Consider the following 20,491-nt stretch of genomic DNA (forward strand, 5'->3'; position numbering starts at 1 on the left):
CAAAGCGGAAAACGCTTGCCGCTGCCGCTGCCGTTGCCGCACGCCGCTCTGCCGCGCTCTAGTGGCAACCGGCCTTAAGTCGTGCTGCGGTAGCTCAATCTGTAGAGCACTTGCCCGCGAAAGGTGAAGGTCCCGAGTCCGTCTCGGTCCGGCACAGAGTTGTAATCTGCCAGTATGTCTCACCTCGTATACTGTATTTTGTAATACACTAAGTAATGGAGATCGTCGTGTCATCTTCGTGTGACGGTGTGTGGCATCTGGCGTTATTGGCATCTGTGCGATTGTCACAGACGATACGTCGTCGGTGTCGGTTGAAACAGTAAAGGAGACGAAGGAAATGTCTGAAGGCGTCGCACAGTGGACGGTGAAGCGGTCAGCGGCGGCCGGCTGCTGGCTAGGCCCCCTGGTGGTCCTCCGCGATGAGGTCCGCGGCGCGCTCGGCCAGGGCGATGACCGGCACGTTGGTGTGGCCGGAGGGGAGGAGCGGCATGGCGGAGGCGTCGACGACGCGCAGCGCCGCGACGCCGCGCACGCGCAGCCGCTCGTCCAGGACGCCTCGCGGCCCCATGGCCGCCGTGCAGCACTGGTGGTAGATGGTGAAGGAGAGGTGGCGCGCGGCGCAGCGCCAGTGCGCGTCCGAGCCGGCGGGCAGGCGCGCGCACGCGGGCACGGCCAGCGGCAGGGCGCGCGCCCCCAGCCGCCGCAGCGCGCCGCCCCCGGCCACGCGCTCCGCCGCCCGGACGCCCGCCACCACCAGCTCCAGGTCGCGCGGGTCGCTGAAGTAGCCCATCTCCAGCACCGGCCTGCGGGCACGCCGCACAGTCTGCCACTGCTAGCTCCACAGAGCCTGTCCACATGTCACGACTTCCACTACGGGGAAAAATTGTCACTGCTGCATTATTCCTCTAGATCTATACAGCGTGCAGGGACATCGTAACTGGATACACTGCCCCACATTTGGCTCCCACTACGGGGAGAAAGTGCCACTGGTGCATTATTCGTCTAGGTCTATACAGCATGTCGACATGTCACAACTGGATATGCTGTGGCCCACATTCGATTCGCAGTACGGAGAGAGACTGCCACTGCTGCACTGTTCATCTAGGTGTATACTTGGTGATATTGCTAAGTGGAGTGTGAACTGTAGGAAACTATCTCTGAGAGCATACGATGCTGTCAAGACCGTAGAAAATGTGGTCAAAACGTGCCTGCGAGCACTACATTTGACATCTTGCCAGCAGCGCCGAGGGTCGGGGTCGACGGAATGACGGGGTACTGTCCAGCGTGAATAAGGGAAGGATGTCGAGTTCACTTTAGAATGATAGTCAAAAATAAAGACGATGACGTGTCGAGGAAAACATCGAAGAGAAAATCCCCGACAGACATAGCAGAGATGGCTATGTGCACCCATAACCAATGTAGAATGGAATAAAACCTCAGAGAGGGGCTGATTAAGAGAGACTAGGGATTCCGTGAGTAATCCGAGCAGCTGGAATGCAGTGAATGCCCCTCAGCAGCACCTGATGGAGCAGTAGGCACGTCAAATACGAGAAGCTGGTGATAGAGACTCTGGTGCACGCTTTGCAACTCCAAGCTATGTAGCTATTTTCAATATTGATTGGAGAAAGCATTCCACAGAGACTGCCTGTCTCTGTCTCAAAGAATTAAGTTACAGGAATTTCATTGAAGATCAAGAAAAAGTTACTCATTGGATTTTGTATCGTGTACTATAGGGTAAATGGCTCTTGATTGATAGTGAATTACTTCAAAGTGTTGATAATTTATGATGTAGGACAAGTAGCCAGTAGGTAGCACACTGCGTCGCAGTGAAAGAATGTCTGAAGAAGGTCTTCCTAATGATTATTGAACGAATCCGACATTCTTTAATCAGTTGCAGTCTGACATCCCAATAAACCAGTGTGTTGACAGAAAAATAAACCACTTAACTATATGTAATAAGTTGCTACGCCACTTGATGAGTCCTCTCAATTTGATGAAAATTGACAACCTGTTGTAACTGGACATCCATCCCACCCAGAGACATTTCCTCTCTTTGATCTCTGCTCTAAAGGTTGACAAAAAAAACCACTAAACCCATATAATCGTTAACGTCCTGATTGTGCTGTGCAGATAACATCGAAACCAAAAGAAAAAAATAATTGGTGTAGGGAAAGTGTGCTGGGATATGACAAAGCTAAAAAGGTCATACGGCTTATGGACTTAGGTCCAGAAATGCGTTCCGAGAGGGGTACGCCCACTTGAAGATCTCTGCAGTGTATGTTTCAGTAATCTAAAGCACTCACGAGAACGTCCAAGGCAAGTGAGAATTCTCTGTCTGTACTGCTGTTCCAGGTCCACACTCAACAGCGTAGTGAGCTGGAGCACCGTCATGTGGTAGCCACAATCCCTGTGTGCCACCAAAGGTGCTTCTTGCAGCAGAATGTAAAGATATCAGTCGGCCCGTAAGGTCTTGTGGAAGGATGACTGGTCCCATGACGCATTCGCCTGTAATCCCCGCCCATACAGTGAAGTTTAATCAGTGCTGATCGTTTGCTACCACAGCACCATCGGGATTATCCGTAGCCCACAACTGGTTGATCTGAAGGTTGATGATATTGCCCCTCCTAAAGGTAGTCTGCAACAAATTTCCGGCCCTATGTCCAAATGAGGCTCTTTTTTTCTCCTTATCCTGCAAGTGCTGGTCCCCTGCAGTATGTCCCCATTTAACAAAATCACGCTGCATATAATCAGCAAGTAGACTCGTAAAACTACGGTAGGCTACCCCTAGACTATCACACTAAGTAGCTGTAGCCTGCTGTAGTTTCCCTAATAGATTTGGTTGGTTAAGGTCGTACCTGCGTTACCTGTATGTTAGGTATGTCGCATACCTGTAAGGCGTTACGTCATAACGATCGATTTGTTTGTGTATGCCATCACTGACTTACTAGATTTCCCTAGAAACCAGAAATCCTGAACTGTCTAGAAACAGAGAGAGGATGCATAGGTGATCTCGCAACCTAAGGACATTTTTGTTCTGCGTAGTTAACTTCGTGTCTGTTACTTAAAAATAAACAGTATTTGTAGCAAAATTGAAAATTTCAATGTTTAACTCAGATTTTTATTCGAAAATTCTTTATTTATAATGTCAGACAGGGGGATAAGGAAAACAATACAGTTACATCACGTAGTGCTAGAAAACGCAATTCCCTCAGAAACAAAGAAAAGGTAAAGTAAAAAAATTCAAACAAAAGATATCAAACATCGCTTCAATATTTCGTCGAACTTACATAAAACATGTTTTTTTTGTTCATAAACGACTTTCGCATTTCTTAGTAATATAAGGAAACTCTTGCCATTTATTATGTTGATGAACATTCTGTTGAGTACAAAATAGCAACCGGCCGTTGTGGTCGAGTGGTTCTAGGCGCTCCAGTTCGGAACCGCGCTGCTGCTACGGTCGCAGGTTCGAATCCTGCCTCGGGCATGGATGTGTGTGAGGTCCTTAGGTTAGTTAGGTGTAAGTAGTTCTAAGTTCTAGCGGACTGATGACCTCAAATGTTAAGTCCCATAGTCCTCAAAGCCATTTGAACAAAATAGCAAATATGTTTGTGCGTGTAAACTCTACTTGCATCAAAAGTAATTGCTTTGGTTACATAAAAGTATAAGAAGAAGAAGAAGAAGAAGAAGAAGAAGAAAAATAATGGGTATCTTTGAGAGATGAAATAGTGAAGGCAACAGAGGATCAAGTAGGTAAAAGGACGAGGGCTACTAGAAATCCTTGGGTAACAGAAGAGATACTGAATGTGAGTGAGGAAAGGAGAAAATATAAAAATGCAGTAAGTGAAGCAGGCAAAACGGAATATAAACGTCTCAGAAATGAGATCGACAGGAAGTGCAAAATGTCTAAGCAGGAGTGGCTAGAGGACAGATGTAAGGAAGTAGAGGCGCATATCGCTAGGAGTAAGATAGATAATACCTACAGAAAAATTAGAGGGACCTTTGGACAAAAGAGCTCAGATGGAAAACCAGTTGTAAGCTAAGAAGGGAAAGCAGAAAGGTGGAAGGAGTACACAGAGGGTCTATACAGGGGCGATGTGCTGGAGGGCAATATTATGGAAATGGAAGAGGATGTAGATGGAGAAGAAATGGAGAAACAATACTGCGGGACGAGATTGACAGAGCACTGAAAGACCTGAGTCGAAAGAAGGCTCCGGAAGTACACAACTACTGATAGCCTTGGGAGAGCCAACCCTGACAAAATTTTACCATCCGGTGAGCAATATGTATGAGACAGACGAAATACCCTCATACTTCACGAAGAATATAATAATTCCAATCCCAAAGAAAGATGTTGACAGATGTGAAAATTACCGAACTATTAGTTTAATAAGTGATGGCTGCAAAATACTTAAACGAATTCTTTACAGACGAATGGAAAAACTGGTAGAAGTCAACCTTGGGGAAGATCAGTTTGGATTCCGTAGAAATATTGGAACACGTGAGGCAATACTGACCCTACGACTTATCTTAGAAAGTAGATTAAGGAAAGGCAAACCTACATTTCCAGCGTTTGTAGACTTAGAGAAAGCTTTTGACAATGTTGGCTGGAAGACTCTCATTCAAATTCTAAAGGTGGCAGGGGTAAAATACAGGGAGCGAAAGGCTATTTACAATTTGTACAGTAACCAGATGGCAGTTACAAGAGTCGAGGGACATGAAAGGGAAGCAGTGGTTGGGAAGGGAGTGAGACAGGGTTGTAGCCTCTCCCCGATGTTATTCAATCTGTATACTGAGCAAGCAATAAAGGAAACAAAAGAAAAGTTCGGAGTAGGTATTAAATTCCATGGAGAAGAAATAAAAACTTTGGGGTTCGCCGATGACATTGTAATACTGTCAGAGACAGCAAAGGACTTGGAAGAGCTGGGGTTCGCCGATGACATTGTAATACTGTCAGAGACAGCAAAGGACTTGGAAGAGCAGTTGAACGGAATGGACAGTGTCTTGAAAAGAGGGTATTAGATGATCATCAACAAAAGCAAAACGAGGATAATGGAATGTAATCGAAGTAAGTCGGGTGATGCTGAGGGAATTATATTAGGAAATGAGACACTTAAAGTAGTAAAGGAGTTTTGTTATTTGGGGAGCAAAATAACTGATGATGGTCGAAATAGAGAGGATATAAAATGTAGACTGGCAATGGCAAGGAAAGCGTTTCTGAAGAAAAGAAATTTGTTAACATCGAGTATAGATTTAAGTGTCAGGAAGTCATTTCTGAAAGTATTTGTATGGAGTGTAGCCATGTATGGAAGTAAAACATGGACAGTAAATAGTTACGCAAGAAGAGAATAGAAGCTTTCGAAATGTGGTGCTGCAGAAGAATGCTGAAGATTAGATGGATAGATCGCTTAACTACTGAGGAGTTACTGAACAGAATTGGGGAGGAGAGGAATTTGTGGCACAACTTGAGTAGAAGAAAGGATCGGTTGGTAGGACATGTTCTGAGGCATCAAGGGATCACCAATTTAGTACTGGAGGGCAGCGTGGAGGGTAAAAATCGTAGAGGGAGACTAAGAGATGAATACACTAAGGAGATTCGGAAGGATGTAGGCTGAAGTAGGTACTTCGAGAAGAAGAAACTCGCACAGGATTGGGTAGCATTGGGAGGTGCATCAAATCAGTCTGTGGACTGAAGACCACAACAACAGCATAAAAGTGGAGAAGTTGTGTTATCAACCAATTTTTATTAATCATAAAACGTAATTTATATTGTGTAAGGATATAAAATATAGAATGGACTAAAACTGAGGTGTGTGCAGTTCTCTAATTATGTGCAAAACAGACAGCAGACAAAGAGAAGTCGTCAGCTTCCACTTCCTGTCTTACACATTAATTTTTCTTTCCCTACCCAGAATACCAGTAACCCTACCATTTACTGCTCAATTTAATTACTCAACCAAAAGCACGAAACTGCAGTTTTGGTAGAGCGCGACTCTATCCGGAAGCCAACACACAGTGTGTCGCAGAGGGTGCAGTAGTGGACCAGTATGAGTTTCGCAGACTATGAAAGATTTTCGGTACCCATACATGCTGAAACTTGTCTTACTTTCGTTTTCTCGCAGCTTCCGTCGTGTCGAGCCAAGTGAGAGTCGCGGCCGCGGCTGGTAGCGATGTGCGCGGCGCCGGCAAATCACGGCAGGTACTGCTCTGCAGATTCACTCGGAAGTATTTACCGCTGGAGCGGAATTAGTTCCCAGTGCTCCTAAACTAAAAGCACACCAAATAAAGGTCTGCGAGATGATGATAAAATTGTTACTGTTGCTGTTGCTGTTGCTGTTGTTGATGCTGTTGTGGTCTTCAGTCTGAAGGCTGGTTTGCTGTTTCACTCGATGCTGTTCTATGCTGTGCAAGTCTCTTCATATCCGAGTGACCTACTGCGAACTACATCCTTCTGAATGAGCTTACGATATTCATCTCTTGATCTCCCTCTACGATTTTTACGCCTCAAACTTCCCTCCGGAACTACAGTAGTGTTCCCTTGATGTCTCAGAATGTGTTCTATCAAGCAAGCCCTTCTTTTGGTCAAGTTGTGCCACTAATTCCTTATCTCCCCAATTCTGTTTAGTACCTGCTCATTAGATGCTTGATCTGCGCATCTAATCTTCAGCATTCTTTTGTAACACCAGATGCCAAAAGCTTCTATTATTTTCTTGCGTCAACAGTTTATCGTACTCGTTTCACTTGTATACAGGCTACACTCCAGGCAAATACTTTCAGAAAATAGTTCGTAACACTTAAATCTATATACTATGTTAAGAAATTCAGTCACGCGTACACTACTGGCCATTAAAATTGCTACACCAAGAAGAAATGCATATGATAAACGGGTATTCATTGGACAAATATATTATACTAGAACTGACATGTGATTACATTTTCACGCAATTTGGGTGCATAGATCCTGAGAAATCAGTACCCAGAACAACCACCTCTGGCCGTAATAACGGTCTCGATTGAGTCAAACAGAGCTTGGATGGCGTGTACAGGTACAGCTGCCCATGCAGTTTTAACACGATACGACAGTTCATCAAAAGTAGTGACTGGCGTATTGTGACGAGCCAGTTGCTAGGCCACCATTGACCATATGTTTTCAATTGGTGAGAGATCTGGAGAATGTGCTGGCCAGGGCAGCAGTCGAACATTTTCTGTATCCAGAAAGGCCCGTACAGGACTTGCAACATGCGGTCGTGCATTATCCTGCTGTAATGTAGGGTTTCGGAGGGATCGAATGAAGGGTAGAGCCACGGGTCGCAACACATCTGAAATGTAACGTCCACTGTTCAAAGTGCCGTCAATGCGGACAAGAGGAGACCGAGACGTGTAACCAATGGCGCCCCATACCATCACGCCGGGTGATACGCCAGTATGGCGATGACGAATACACGCTTCCAATGTGCGTTGACCGCGATGTCGCCAAACACGGATGCGACCATCGTGATGCTGTAAACAGAACCTGGATACATCTGAAAAAATGACGTTTTGGCATTAGTGCAGCCAGATTCGTCGTTGAGTACACCATCGCAGGCGCTCCTGTCTGTGATGCAGCGTCAAGGGTAACCGCAGCCACGGTCTCCGAGCTCATAGTCTATGCTGCTGCAAACGTCGTCGAACTGTTCGCGCAGATGGTTGCTGTCTTTCAAACGTCCCCATCTGTTGACTCGGGGATCGAGACGTGTCTGCACGATCCGTTACAGCCATGAGGATAATATGCCTGCCATCTCGACTGCTAGTAATACGAGGCCGTTGGGATGCAGCACGGCGTTCCGTATTACCCTCCTGAACCCACCGATTGCATATTCTGCTAACAGTCCCAGGAGCTCGACCAACGCGAGCAGCAATGTCGCGATACGATAAACCGCAATCTCGATAGGCTACAGCCCGACCATCATCAAAGTCGGAAACGTGATGGTACGCATTTCTCCTCCTTGCACGAGGCATCACAACGACGTTTCACCAGGCAACGCTGGTCAACTGCTGTTTGTGTATGAGAAATCGGTTGGAAACTTTTCTCATGTCAGCACGTTGTAGGTGTCAACCTTGTGTGAATGCTCTGAAAAGCTAATCGTTTGCATATCACAGCATCTTCTTCCTGTCGGTTAAATTTCGCGTCTGTAGCACGTCATGTTCGTGGTGTAGCAATTTTATGGCCAGTAGTGTGATTACGTCATCTGACAGGGAGAAAGAGTGAGAGTGAGAGCGACAGAGTGTGAGAGTCCGAGAGTGAGTGTGTGTAAGTATAAAGGCTTCAGTGCGCCGCAAGGCGTGGCCTGTCGCCATACTAACGTAACATAGTGACATTTCCAAACCTGACATCATCGCTTGCGATTAATCATACTGGTAATATAATATCAAACAATCATCGTCTTCGGGAGGACGACGGTTCAATCCCGCGTCCGGCCATCCTGGTTCAGGTTTTCCGTGATTTCCCTAAATCACTGCAGGCAGATGCCGGGATGGTTCCTCTGAAAGGGCACGGCCGACTTCGTTCCCCATCCTTCCCTAGTCCGATGAGACCGATGACCACGCTGTCTGGTCTCCTTCCCCAAAACAACCAACCAACCAATCACTGTCTTCATACTGCAAATTACTTCCATTCATAAGTTTAATGGTTTGCAGATTCTCACTAGGGAACTTTGAACTACTTACGAAAATTCAAGATTCAATATGAAGCTCGATTCCAGACAAGAAGAGGGCGTCAGCAGTTTGTGGACATTTCAGTGTTAATACCTTTCAACAGTAAAAATCATCTGTAAACGCCGTCTGGTTGTCAAATGTGATTGCGGCAGGTGCTTTTGCAACTGGTGTATTACTGCGCCTCCCCACATGTCGTACGGCTGGGTATTGTTCGCTGAGCAGGTAGCCTGTACTCTGGTGTGTTTCCTGCTGGGTGAGTGAGACGGCGAGTACTCACTGCTGGTGTGGATCGGACGAGGCGAGGCGCACCCTGCCGCGGCTGCGAGGCCGCAGGGGGAACGGCACGACGCTGAAGCCGTGCTGGCCCTCGTACGGCCGGAACACCGCGTCGTACACGTCGTCCCGCAGCCCCGACTGTCAACACACGGTCGGGGGCTCAACAGCGGAACGGCGTGCAGGGTGGGGCGCAGCACGCTACAGCGGTAGCTGCTGTTCGGTTCTAGTGGGTGCATCGTAACGTCAATTGAGCGAGGGCCTTATTGTAGAGCAGGGCTTCCCAACATTTTCAGCTGGCGGACCCCTTCTTCAGTCGAAAATCCATGGCGGACCCCTAGTCAGTCAAGAGCACAGTAACTTAAATTTTTAGAGCGAAACCCATGAATGAAAACAACTTGAAATTAACGATCCAATTTCAATTCCCACTGTATCCAGACACTTACTAGTGGATTTACTCCCTTTGTTCAGCACACTATAGCCTGATTAAAATTACTTGGTAATTGAAATTTCACACGATGGAGCTTTCTTCCTCCAAGAGCAACCAACGTCACGTCCAAACTGTTCGCTGTTGACAAACTGTCGCTTGTGGTCTGTTCACTTCCACTATTTGGCTACTGCTGTGTAAGGAGCACGCATATTTCGTAACAGTCGTGTGTGTGTGTGTGTGTGTGTGTGTCTGTGATTTTTCGTGAAATCCGAAGAAAAATGTTCAAATGTATGTAAAGTCTTCCTTTGGTCGTCTTCCATCCTCATTCATTTCAACTGGAAACTTCCCTTGTTGTGAAGGCGATGGACAAACTGCACCCTTCTTCAATGATCCTGACTTCAGCTACTGATCCATGTTAGAAGTAATAAACTGGTCAAAAATCGACTTATGAAATACACTCCTGGAAATGGAAAAAAGAACACATTGACACCGGTGTGTCAGACCCACCATACTTGATCTGGACACTGAGAGAGGGCTGTACAAGCAATGATCACACGCACGGCACAGCGGACACACCAGGAACCGCGGTGTTGGCCGTCGAATGGCGCTAGCTGCGCAGCATTTGTGCACCGCCGCCGTCAGTGTCAGCCAGTTTGCCGTGGCATACGGAGCTCCATCGCAGTCTTTAACACTGGTAGCATGCCGCGACAGCGTGGACGTGAACCGCATGTGCAGTTGACGGACTTTGAGCGAGGACGTATAGTGGGCATGCGGGAGGCCGGGTGGACGTACCGCCGAATTGCTCAACACGTGGGGCGTGAGGTCTCCACAGTACATCGATGTTGTCGCCAGTGGTCGGCGGAAGGTGCACGTGCCCGTCGACCTGGGACCGGACCGCAGCGACGCACGGATGCACGCCAAGACCGTAGGATCCTACGCAGTGCCGTAGGGGACCGCACCGCCACTTCCCAGCAAATTAGGGACACTGTTGCTCCTGGGGTATCGGCGAGGACCATTCGCAACCGTCTCCATGAAGCTGGGCTACGGTCCCGCACACCGTTAGGCCGTCTTCCGCTCACGCCCCAACATCGTGCAGCCCGCCTCCAGTGGTGTCGCGACAGGCGTGAATGGAGGGACGAATGGAGACGTGTCGTCTTCAGCGATGAGAGTCGCTTCTGCCTTGGTGCCAATGATGGTCGTATGCGTGTTTGGCGCCGTGCAGGTGAGCGCCACAATCAGGACTGCATACGACCGAGGCACACAGGGCCAACACCCGGCATCATGGTGTGGGGAGCGATCTCCTACACTGGCCGTACACCACTGGTGATCGTCGAGGGGACACTGAATAGTGCACGGTACATCCAAACCGTCATCGAACCCATCGTTCTACCATTCCTAGACCGGCAAGGGAACTTGCTGTTCCAACAGGACAATGCACGTCCGCATGTATCCCGTGCCACCCAACGTGCTCTAGAAAGTGTAAGTCAACTACCCTGGCCAGCAAGATCTCCGGATCTGTCCCCCATTGAGCATGTTTGGGACTGGATGAAGCGTCGTCTCACGCGGTCTGCACGTCCAGCACGAACGCTGGTCCAACTGAGGCGCCAGGTGGAAATGGCATGGCAAGCCGTTCCACAGGACTACATCCAGCATCTCTACGATCGTCTCCATGGGAGAATAGCAGCCTGCATTGCTGCGAAAGGTGGATATACACTGTACTAGTGCCGACATTGTGCATGCTCTGTTGCCTGTGTCTATGTGCCTGTGGTTCTGTCAGTGTGATCATGTGAGGTATCTGACCCCAGGAATGTGTCAATAAAGTTTCCCCTTCCTGGGACAATGAATTCACGGTGTTCTTATTTCAATTTCCAGGAGTGTAGGTAGTGCACTGACAAGGCAAGTCTAACATTTAATGATGCCTGGGGCCGCATACGTGCCAGCGAGCGCTGTGATTGGTCGACAAAGCTTGTTCCGCGCATGCGTAAAAGGTTTCAGCGCAGCTAGCGCCGTGAGCCGTTGCACAAACGACCCCCGTATTGTTGCTAAACAGTCGATCAGAGAAGCCACATTCTCCGGCACTGAACTGCGTATGCCTTCTCACTTAGGAACAGCAAAAGCTGCTTGGGGATACGACCTGAAGTAAAAGTGCACGTTTTTCGCACGAAAAAAAAATAGTGATGAAGTTGATTTTCACATTTTTATTCAATAATTTTACTCATTATTTTACACGATTTGGTGATTGGTGGCCGGAGACCCCCTACAAAGAGCCGGCGGACTCCTAAGGGGTCCGCGGACCACAAGTTGGGAAGCCCTGTTGTAGAGGAATCTCCCAAGACAAGGATCAGTACGTGTTATAGGACATTTGTGGTAGTGTAGCTCTTTGAGTTTGCTTATGGTATTCCAGCTACAAATTAAAAAGAGGAGGGGTCAGAGGGAAGGAGGAACAGTGAGGTTGAGGGGCAGGGAGTAAGGGGGAGGCTGACGTGAAGTGACGAAGCTCGGGTGAGGAATGAAAGGGGCAGACTGGGGATGAAACACAAGGAAGAAGCTGGGAGACTGGGGTTATGAGAAGGATCGAGGTGGGTGGCTGGTGTTTGGGTGGTGGTGATGGGCTGGGGGTGGAAGCTGAGAGACTGGGAGAGAGGAGGGAAGATGATTTGAGGATGTGTTTGGGGCAGGATCGTTGGAGGCTGAGCAGAAGGGGAAAAAGGTCAGGCACTGAGGAGAGGGGGAAAAGGAATGAGAGGCCAAGAGGGAAGGGGGGTAAAGTTGGAAAGTGGAGGATAGCGACAAGCTGGAAGGGGGGAAAGGGGAGGTGGAAAGGTGTGAGGAGAGGAGGAAAGTAAGAGGCCGAGGAACGGAGGTGAGGAGCTGGGGAGAAAGGGAGACAGGGGTCGGTGGCTGAGCACAGGGGGGTGGGGCAGGGGGTTGCGGATTGGAAGCACAGTGCTATAAAAAAAAAAGGAGAGTTTGCCGGTGGCTGGACTCACGGCGATCCTGATGAGGGCCGCGTTCATTTCGGTGACGGCGGCGAACAGCAGCTCGACGTCCGGGTAGCCGTCGCCGTCGGCGTCGTAGAAGGCGACCGCCTCGGTGCCGCCCAGCGTGGAGAAGGGCCCGCCGTGGCGGCGCAGGAAGGCCAGGTGGGCCGCGGCGTCGGCCAGCAGCCGCCGGTCCTGCAGGTCGCCCGTCGCGTTCACCAGGAACGTCAGCCCGCCCAGCGTCACGTGGTCCTGCGCACAGGCCGGCTGCTGCAGAGATGGGCTCAGTACGCAACCAGCCCCGGGAAGGGCTGCCGCAGAGCTGGCCAGCATCGAAAATGCACAAAGTCGTGATTTCCATGGTCAATTGGTGTCCACCTCTCCCACATGCTCTGTACGGAGTACTTCGCTATGTCTTTACGTTTGAGTCACTAAGAGGAACAGACATGTTTAGTTACCAGTTGAATGCAACACAAAGTGGTCCACACTACAAAACAGCCCGTGTTCATTGTCAAATATTAACAAACACACAATTCGTGAAACACGTGTGCGTTACTGTTTACACAATAATTTGAGACTTAAAGTATTTCTACAAAACCTCCGGCAAAGTCTGCATTGTAACACTTGTGACAAAATGGTGCGAATCTGGCTCTGTAGCGAAAGAAAGTGTACCGTCTGAAAATAGTTCGAACACAGGAAACATGACTCGAGTCTTATTACAAATGCCGGCCGGTGTGGCCGTGCGGTTAAAGGCGCTTCAGTCTGGAACCGCGTGACCGCTACGGTCGCAGGTTCGAATCCTGCCTCGGGCATGGATGTGTGTGATGTCCTTAGGTTAGTTAGGTTTAAGTAGTTCTAAGTTCTAGGGGACTGATGACCACAGATGTTAAGTCCCATAGTGCTCAGAGCCATTTGAACCATCTTATTACAAATACTTTTCAGGCCAGTTTTATTTTGATGACCGTGTACGGGCACACCAGCCTCTTTTTATGCGTCAACGTCGTTGTTAAATGTCAGATACGGGATGTATCGCTGCGTGGGTCACATATCCACAGCCTAAGAAAAAATGACAGAAAATGTGGTATTGGAGAATGACCGAAAATGCTTAGTCGATAGATAACATAAGAAACCACGGGGCCCGGGTTCCCGGGTTCGATTCCCGGCGGGGTGAGGGATTTTATCTGCCTCGTGATTACTGGGTGTTGTGTGATGTCCTTAGGTTAGTTAGGTTTAAGTAGTTCTAAGTTCCAGGGGACTGATGACCATAGCTGTTAACTTCCATAGTGCTCAGAGCCGTTTGAACCAAACCAGGGGGTCTTGAAACGAGTTCGGGAGAGAGATTTTGTGACAAATACCCTTTTCAGAAAATATAGCATTCAGGAGAAGTGTCTTACACGTGACACTATACAAAATAAAATCGAAAGTAAACTTGGAGTGAGCAGAAGATAACAACAGTTGATACACAAAGATCAACAGAAAATATTAGCAATTGAAAGAAGGAACTGAAGCTGGAGATAAGTGGAAATAATGAAGCTTAATTGAAGCCTATAGATGAAATGACAAACGCACTTTGCTGACTGTGGACCTGCCAACAGCCAGAACATTATTGATTATTGTGACAGGACGTGCCTTGTACGTGGTCATTAACTCCTCAACCTGTGGACAAACCGCCTTCTGCAGTGTCTCCCGCAGCTACAGCTCTGACGTGCGCACGCCAACAGATGGGTTGCCGACATTCACCGTAGCTGCTTTCACCAGTTGCTGCGAATGGTGAAGAGCGAATAAGATGCAGTGTAACAATGTTCCATACAATCAATGCTGAGAACCGTCGGTGCCAACACTGATGCGCCAATGCTTCACAATCAGGTGATGGGCAAATATTCCAAAAATCCATAAAGTCTCCAGTATGTCTAGAAATCTAGTTCCCTAAAATCCTGTAAATAATTTGAATTGTACTCATCTGCCCCATCATTTTATGTCTGTAATGTTTATTAACCCAATAAGTTGCTTCAAACAATACACTTTTCTTTCAGTAAATCAAATGCTGCTACTACAGGCTCGGCGCTTACTTACTCCATATACAATCCACGTACCTTTCTCATTTAGTCGTTGCCTTTGCTGCCCTCTGAGTGCCCCATTCAGTCAGGTGTTCATGCTGTACATCACTTCCGTAGAGGTACTCATTTTTTACTTTACGCTAGTGTGTTGTTTGCAAATTTTATGGTATCCATTACCGACACTCAGGGAGGGTTAAAAATTTGTAACGGCACGAAAAACTCGTTGGAATAGAATGAAAAACACATTAAAAATACGGAATTCAGACATCGCTCTCACGTACTTAAAGATTTAATAAAAACGGAACCAAAAGAGTCTACGCATCATGACTTCGAATAAACGACATGTTTCACCTATTCATGAACTACTTCCCGCCAACTTCATCCAATACAAAGTTCAGTGATGCTTACTGGTTACTGAAACTTAGGCCAGGGAGCCATTTTCCTGTCTACCTCAAAGAAAACATGAGCACACGGATCATCGTGTGTTGGGGCATTATCGTGTTGGAATATAGCAGCAATTATGTATACTGAACTGAGTTTCAGCTGCCGTACTCTTGGCTTAACCCTTGCTCTTGGAGTATGCGAAATTACAAGCACCCTTCTCCATCGATGATCATCAAGTTTCTGTAGCATCTTACCCTATTCTCATTGGGTAAAAGGTACTGAAACGCGCCTGAAGTATGTACTGGACATTCTGTAACTAATTCAGTGGAAGGCGTACGAATCAGCAGATAGTCGCACTGTCTGAGGAATGCCGCTCATCTGTGGTCACAGTGAGGACCACACAGGTATGACGTGGCTATCATTTTACGCACTTGCCGAACAGTGGTCTTGTGGAAATCTTACATGCGACGAGTTTTGTTCCCAGCAGTAACTAAAAAATGGCTCTGAGCAGTATGGGACTCAACTGCTGGGGTCATCAGTCCCCTAGAACTTAGAACTAATTAAACCTAACCAACCTAAGGACATCACACACACCCATGCCCGAGGCAGGACTCGAACCCGCGACCGTAGCAGTCCCGCGGGTCCGGACTGCAGCGCCAGAACCGCACATTTGCTAGCAATGTATGGAATAAAACAGTTAACGCGAAAATGTCTTCCTGAACTTAGTACCAGTGTACAATGGGGTCGAATCTATAGAACCTGAAATGTAATACCTTACGCTGTTCTCACACGGACGCGACTGTCATTGTCAAATAGACCGAACATGGTTTTCTTCTTGGTTGGTTTCCGGTAAGAAACAAATTGGCTCATATCACGGAACGTGCTCCTCATCGTGATTTCATTCGCGACCGAAACGATCTCCAAGGCAGTTTTCGGCTGTATCTGGAACAATAATAACATAGTTCGTTGGCGAAAATTGAAGTGCATAACATTTCCGCGTTGATGACATTAAAATGCACATTTCCTCACTTGACCGCATGCTATCCATGTTCTTTTGCTTGTATTATCCATGCAGCCATACCTATTATAAAAACAAATGTATGCATGTGTGTGTGTTCCACATCTCCTAAACCATTGGACCGAATTCAACCAAGATTGGTACATATATCCCTTACTCCCTTACTATCAGGCAACAATCGATGTGAAGACAAGAACCACATACTTAAAATAGTTGAGGAGATAAAAATAGTTGAGGAGATAAAAATAGTTGAGGAGATATAAAGTCATAAACATTGAGACGCGTCAAAAACCAGCGCGTCATGCATGACGTTTAAATTTATTACTTTGTTGCTACTAACTCTCTTCGTAACATACACTGAAGCGCAAAAGAAACTGGTATGGGCATGCGTATTCAAATACAGATATATGTAAAAGGCGGAATACGGCGCTGCAGTTGGCAACTCCTATGTAAGACAACAAGTGTCTGGCGCAGTTGTTAGACAGCTGCTGCAACGGCAGGTTATCAAGATTTAAGTGACTTTGAACGTGGTGTTACAGTCGGTGCACGAGCGATGGGACACAGAATCTCCGAGGCAGCGATAAAGTGGGGGATTTTCCCGTACGACCATTTCAGGAGTGTACCGTGAATATTAGGAATCCGGTAAAACATCAAATCGCCGACATCGTTGCGGCCTGAAAAAGATCCTGCAAGAATGTGACAACTACGATTGAAGAGAATCTTTCAACGTGACGGAAGTGCAACCCTTTGGCAAATAGGTGCACATTTCAATGCTGGACAATCAACAAGAGTCAGCGTGCGAACCATTCAACGAAACATCGGTATGAGCTTTCGGAACCGAAGGACCACTCGTGTACCCTTGATGACTGCTCGACACAAAGCTTTACTCCTCACCTGGGCCCATCAACACCGACGCTGGAGTGTTGATGAACGGAAACATGTTGCCTGGTCGGACGAGTCTTGTTTCAAATTGTATCGAGCGGATGGACATGTAGGGGTATGGAGACAACTTCATGAATCTATGGACCCTGCATGTCAGCAGGGGACTGTGCAAGTTGGTGGAGGCTCTGTAATGGTGTGAGGCCGACGGCCTTGGGAAATTCCAGCAGGACAATGTGACACCACACACGTCCAGAGTTGCTACAGAGTGGCTCCAGGAACACTCTTGTGAATTAAGACACCCCCGCAGGCCACCAGTCTCCCCAGACATGAACATTACTGAGCATGCCTGCGATTCCTTACAACGTGTTATGCAGAAGAGATCTCGAACCCCTCGTACTCGTACGGATTTATGGACAACCCTGCAGGATTCATGGTGTAAGTTCCCTCCAGTACTGATTCAGACATTAATAGAGTCCATGCCACGCCGTGTTGCGGCACTTCTACGTGCTCGCGGGGGCCCTACAAGATATTAGGCAGGGGTAACAGTTTCTGTGGCTCTTTAGTGTATTTCGCAACTGTATTCACATAAGCCGCTCAATGCACCTACCAAATATATCATTGTACGACACATAGTTCATGCCATATTATCGTGATAAACCCTGAGATGTGTGAAAAAATCAAGTTTTAGTAAATTTATTGTTTGCTACTAAGACACTGCTACAGTCCAGTCAACTTAAGGAAATCCCCGACACCTGGCAGCACTTTTGACAGCTTTCAGCTGGAAGGCGCAAACAGCTGTAGGTGAAAACAATAGCAGTCTATACAGCTATGAAGAGGCGTTGCCGCAGAGACGTCTACAAAATCACGTTGTAGACACACAAAGCAGCTGCGCTCAGCGTGCAGAAAGTGTTTCCTAACTTCAAAGGTGTTTTCACAAGCTCGTGGAAGTGAAATTTTCTCGATATCACACTACAAACACACCACTCATTTTTGTTTGTTTTTGTCTCTGGTGGAAAAGTGAATTCGTAGACAGTCTCAGGTTTGTCACATGGTACATAAACGTCAATATATGTGAACTTAACACAAGGCATAAAGGAAAGTTCCATGTTGTTTCATAGAAGATGAACATTATTCCATCATTTTCACTTTTTATTAAAACCCTAAAGGCGTTCGTATTACATCGCTGCTTCTATTCAGTTGCAGAATTTATAGAACATGTAAAACACAAGACATGAAACAAGATAGTGCGAAATCTTTTAGTGGAAGCAGTTCAAGCTCACTCATAGATAAACTAGTCTCCTTGGAAGATTAAACAAACGCTGAACAGCGATCGAATCAGTGACATCGAAAGCAATTGCAAAAAGTGAAAGAGAAGAAAAAATATTTGCAGATAACAGGATGCCAAGAATTAAATTTGAGTTCAAATTTCGCGCCTATTCATCGAGTACACTAAACTGAACTGGTGTTCTCGTATCTGTGTCTTTCACGTTAACATGTCCTGAAGTCTTTAACTGCCGATATGTTTTTAACTGACATTTAATTATAAGAAATCATACCAAGAATGACACGTTTTTGGTAAATCGTCAATCCGCCGTTGCATTGAAACGGCATACTTCCATAACACACACATTATAATTAGAAATAATTATTTAACCACCAATAAGACGTTTCGTGTTAGTTCATTAAATCAAATAGCCAACGGCGTTGCAGCGATGGTAGCACCGGTTCCCGTCCGATCATCGAAGGTGAGCCACGTTGGGAACGGTTAATACTTGGATGGGTGACAGTCCTGGGAAAACCTGGTGCCGCCGGTCTTAAGGACGTGCTAGTCGCCGGAGTGGCGTCCACTTGAAAGACTAGCACCAGGTCACTGAGCCACACGACTGTTGTTGGGCCCGGTGGTCTAGTAGTATAGTAAAGCGCTTCACTTGGTTCGTATCTCGATCGGACCCTGGATTTTCAGTCTGCGTTTCAACCTAGGCTTCTCCTCTCAGCGGTTTGAGGAGTCGCTAAAAACGACCCTTGGTTTCGGATTTCACGTTAAAATGTAGGTCCCCTTTTCCCGGCCGGATGAATGGGCTACGTTAGGAAGACGCAAGTCTCTAAATTGGCATCCGACTTAAAGACGTGCACGACATGAGTGAGCTATACGTTTTTTTTATTTTATATATTACGTAAAATCGCAACGAAGACGATTGTTTCCGGGATATCCTCAGTGTTCTGGTTTAATTTATAGCTGAAGTATAAAACGGACCAAATACGACGTTTAACTAAAAACAATATAATCCAATATGGCGTCTCCGAAGTCCAGCTTGTGACGTAAAACTTGATCTTGCGCCTCATTGGCGACATTCCTCTGCACGAAGCAAACGTCTGACTTGTGTTGTTCAGTATTTCGAGCTTCGGAATGCCCTGGAACGTCAAATTTCGCACTGTGGCGTCACAAAACTCGACCAGGTCAACGTCCAAGCGCGGGGACTGCCGTTACCTGCAGGTTGAGGCCGACGGGCAGGTCTCGCAACACGGGCACGCCGTGCGCCTCGAGGTGCTGCCGGGGCCCCACGCCGCTCAGCATCAGCAGCTGCGCCGTGTTGACGGCCCCCGCCGACAGCACCACCTCTCGGCGCGCGCGCACACTGCTCCGCCGGCCCTGGCGCTCCAACTCCACCCCGGTCGCTCTGAGGGTCGTCCCGTCGATGACGACCTGCCGAGGAGGAGAAGAAACACAAATACTGCGCGCCATCCCAGTAGCAGCTGACTGCGAATATCAGCACGCAGGCGACAGCATCCGCAACTTACGTGTTCCAAAACGCCGCGCATAATAACGGCTTTTCCGATGCTCGTACCTCGGGTTCTATTGGTGATAAAAGGGAAGGATGAAGTATTCTGGACAGCCGTTCGGCTGGGGACCAACAGAAGGATCGTCTAGAGTACAGGGTCAGACTATGAATATACACACTTGCTCCTACTTAGGCAAATGCAGCAAATCGGTTCGTTCTTTATGCTTTTAATGTGGTCTACGGTAGACTTGATGGGAGGAGGCACCATTACTTCATAGGTGGTTCTTCGGAAAACGTACAAAAAGTTTTTCTACTATACTATTGCCGTCACCAACGAGCCAAAGCCCAGCAGAGGATTTCAACACGGGTATGCGCAGCACATGGCTGAAATTTGTACAAAACGTATATTCGTAAGAAATATTACAAGTTAATTATATCTGCAAATAAGACAAAGTGATCGCTTTCAAAGGAAAGAAGCCAGTCAGGTGGAAAATAATAATATTAATAATAATAATAATAATAATAATAATAATAATTAACCGGACTTAACGTCTGAGAAAGTGAAGGAAATAATAATAATAATAATAAATCCCGTGGAGGCCCGGGAAAAGAATGGCCTCCGGTATGTTCTGCCAGTCGTAAAAGGCGACGAAAAGAACAAACCACTAATAGGGCTAACCCCCCTTTTAGTGTGATTACTTGGTTCAGGACAGAACTAAAGAAGCCTCGGACAAGCGCCGTCATGGTCGGGGACGACGCTTGAACCCTATGCCCGCCCACAATGGTAACGACACTGCTAGCCAACTGGAAAATGATTTAAATCCAAATAGAGGTGTTTTGCAGGATATGCTTCCTGCTTCCTAGTGTGGTTACACTAGAGGGAAAACAAAGACAGAGGATGAGATGGTCAGATGAAGTTAATAGACACCTCATGTTCTGTTATTACCAAGCAACAAACCTAGGAACCAACACAACTGGATACAGATCACAAGTAT

At 47.2% G+C, this 20,491-nt stretch overlaps 1 protein-coding gene across 1 annotated transcript in view; it reads right to left on the reverse strand.

Annotated features, from left to right (window-relative positions):
- Positions 1–394: 394 nt before the first annotated feature.
- The window catches only part of LOC126418848 (4-pyridoxate dehydrogenase-like), a 47,914-nt gene continuing 27,817 nt past the window's right edge, over positions 395–20,491 (reverse strand). Inside the window, exons 5-9 of the mRNA XM_050085836.1 lie at positions 19,205–19,420; positions 12,385–12,627; positions 8,969–9,105; positions 737–803; positions 395–685 (exon numbers count right to left, since the gene is read on the reverse strand). Of these exons, the coding sequence (XP_049941793.1) occupies positions 395–685; positions 737–803; positions 8,969–9,105; positions 12,385–12,627; positions 19,205–19,420 (954 nt within the window). The remainder of the gene's footprint in view (positions 686–736; positions 804–8,968; positions 9,106–12,384; positions 12,628–19,204; positions 19,421–20,491) is intronic.

This window comes from Schistocerca serialis, chromosome 9 (assembly GCF_023864345.2).
Source record: "Schistocerca serialis cubense isolate TAMUIC-IGC-003099 chromosome 9, iqSchSeri2.2, whole genome shotgun sequence".
Lineage (NCBI taxonomy): Eukaryota > Metazoa > Arthropoda > Insecta > Orthoptera > Acrididae > Schistocerca > Schistocerca serialis.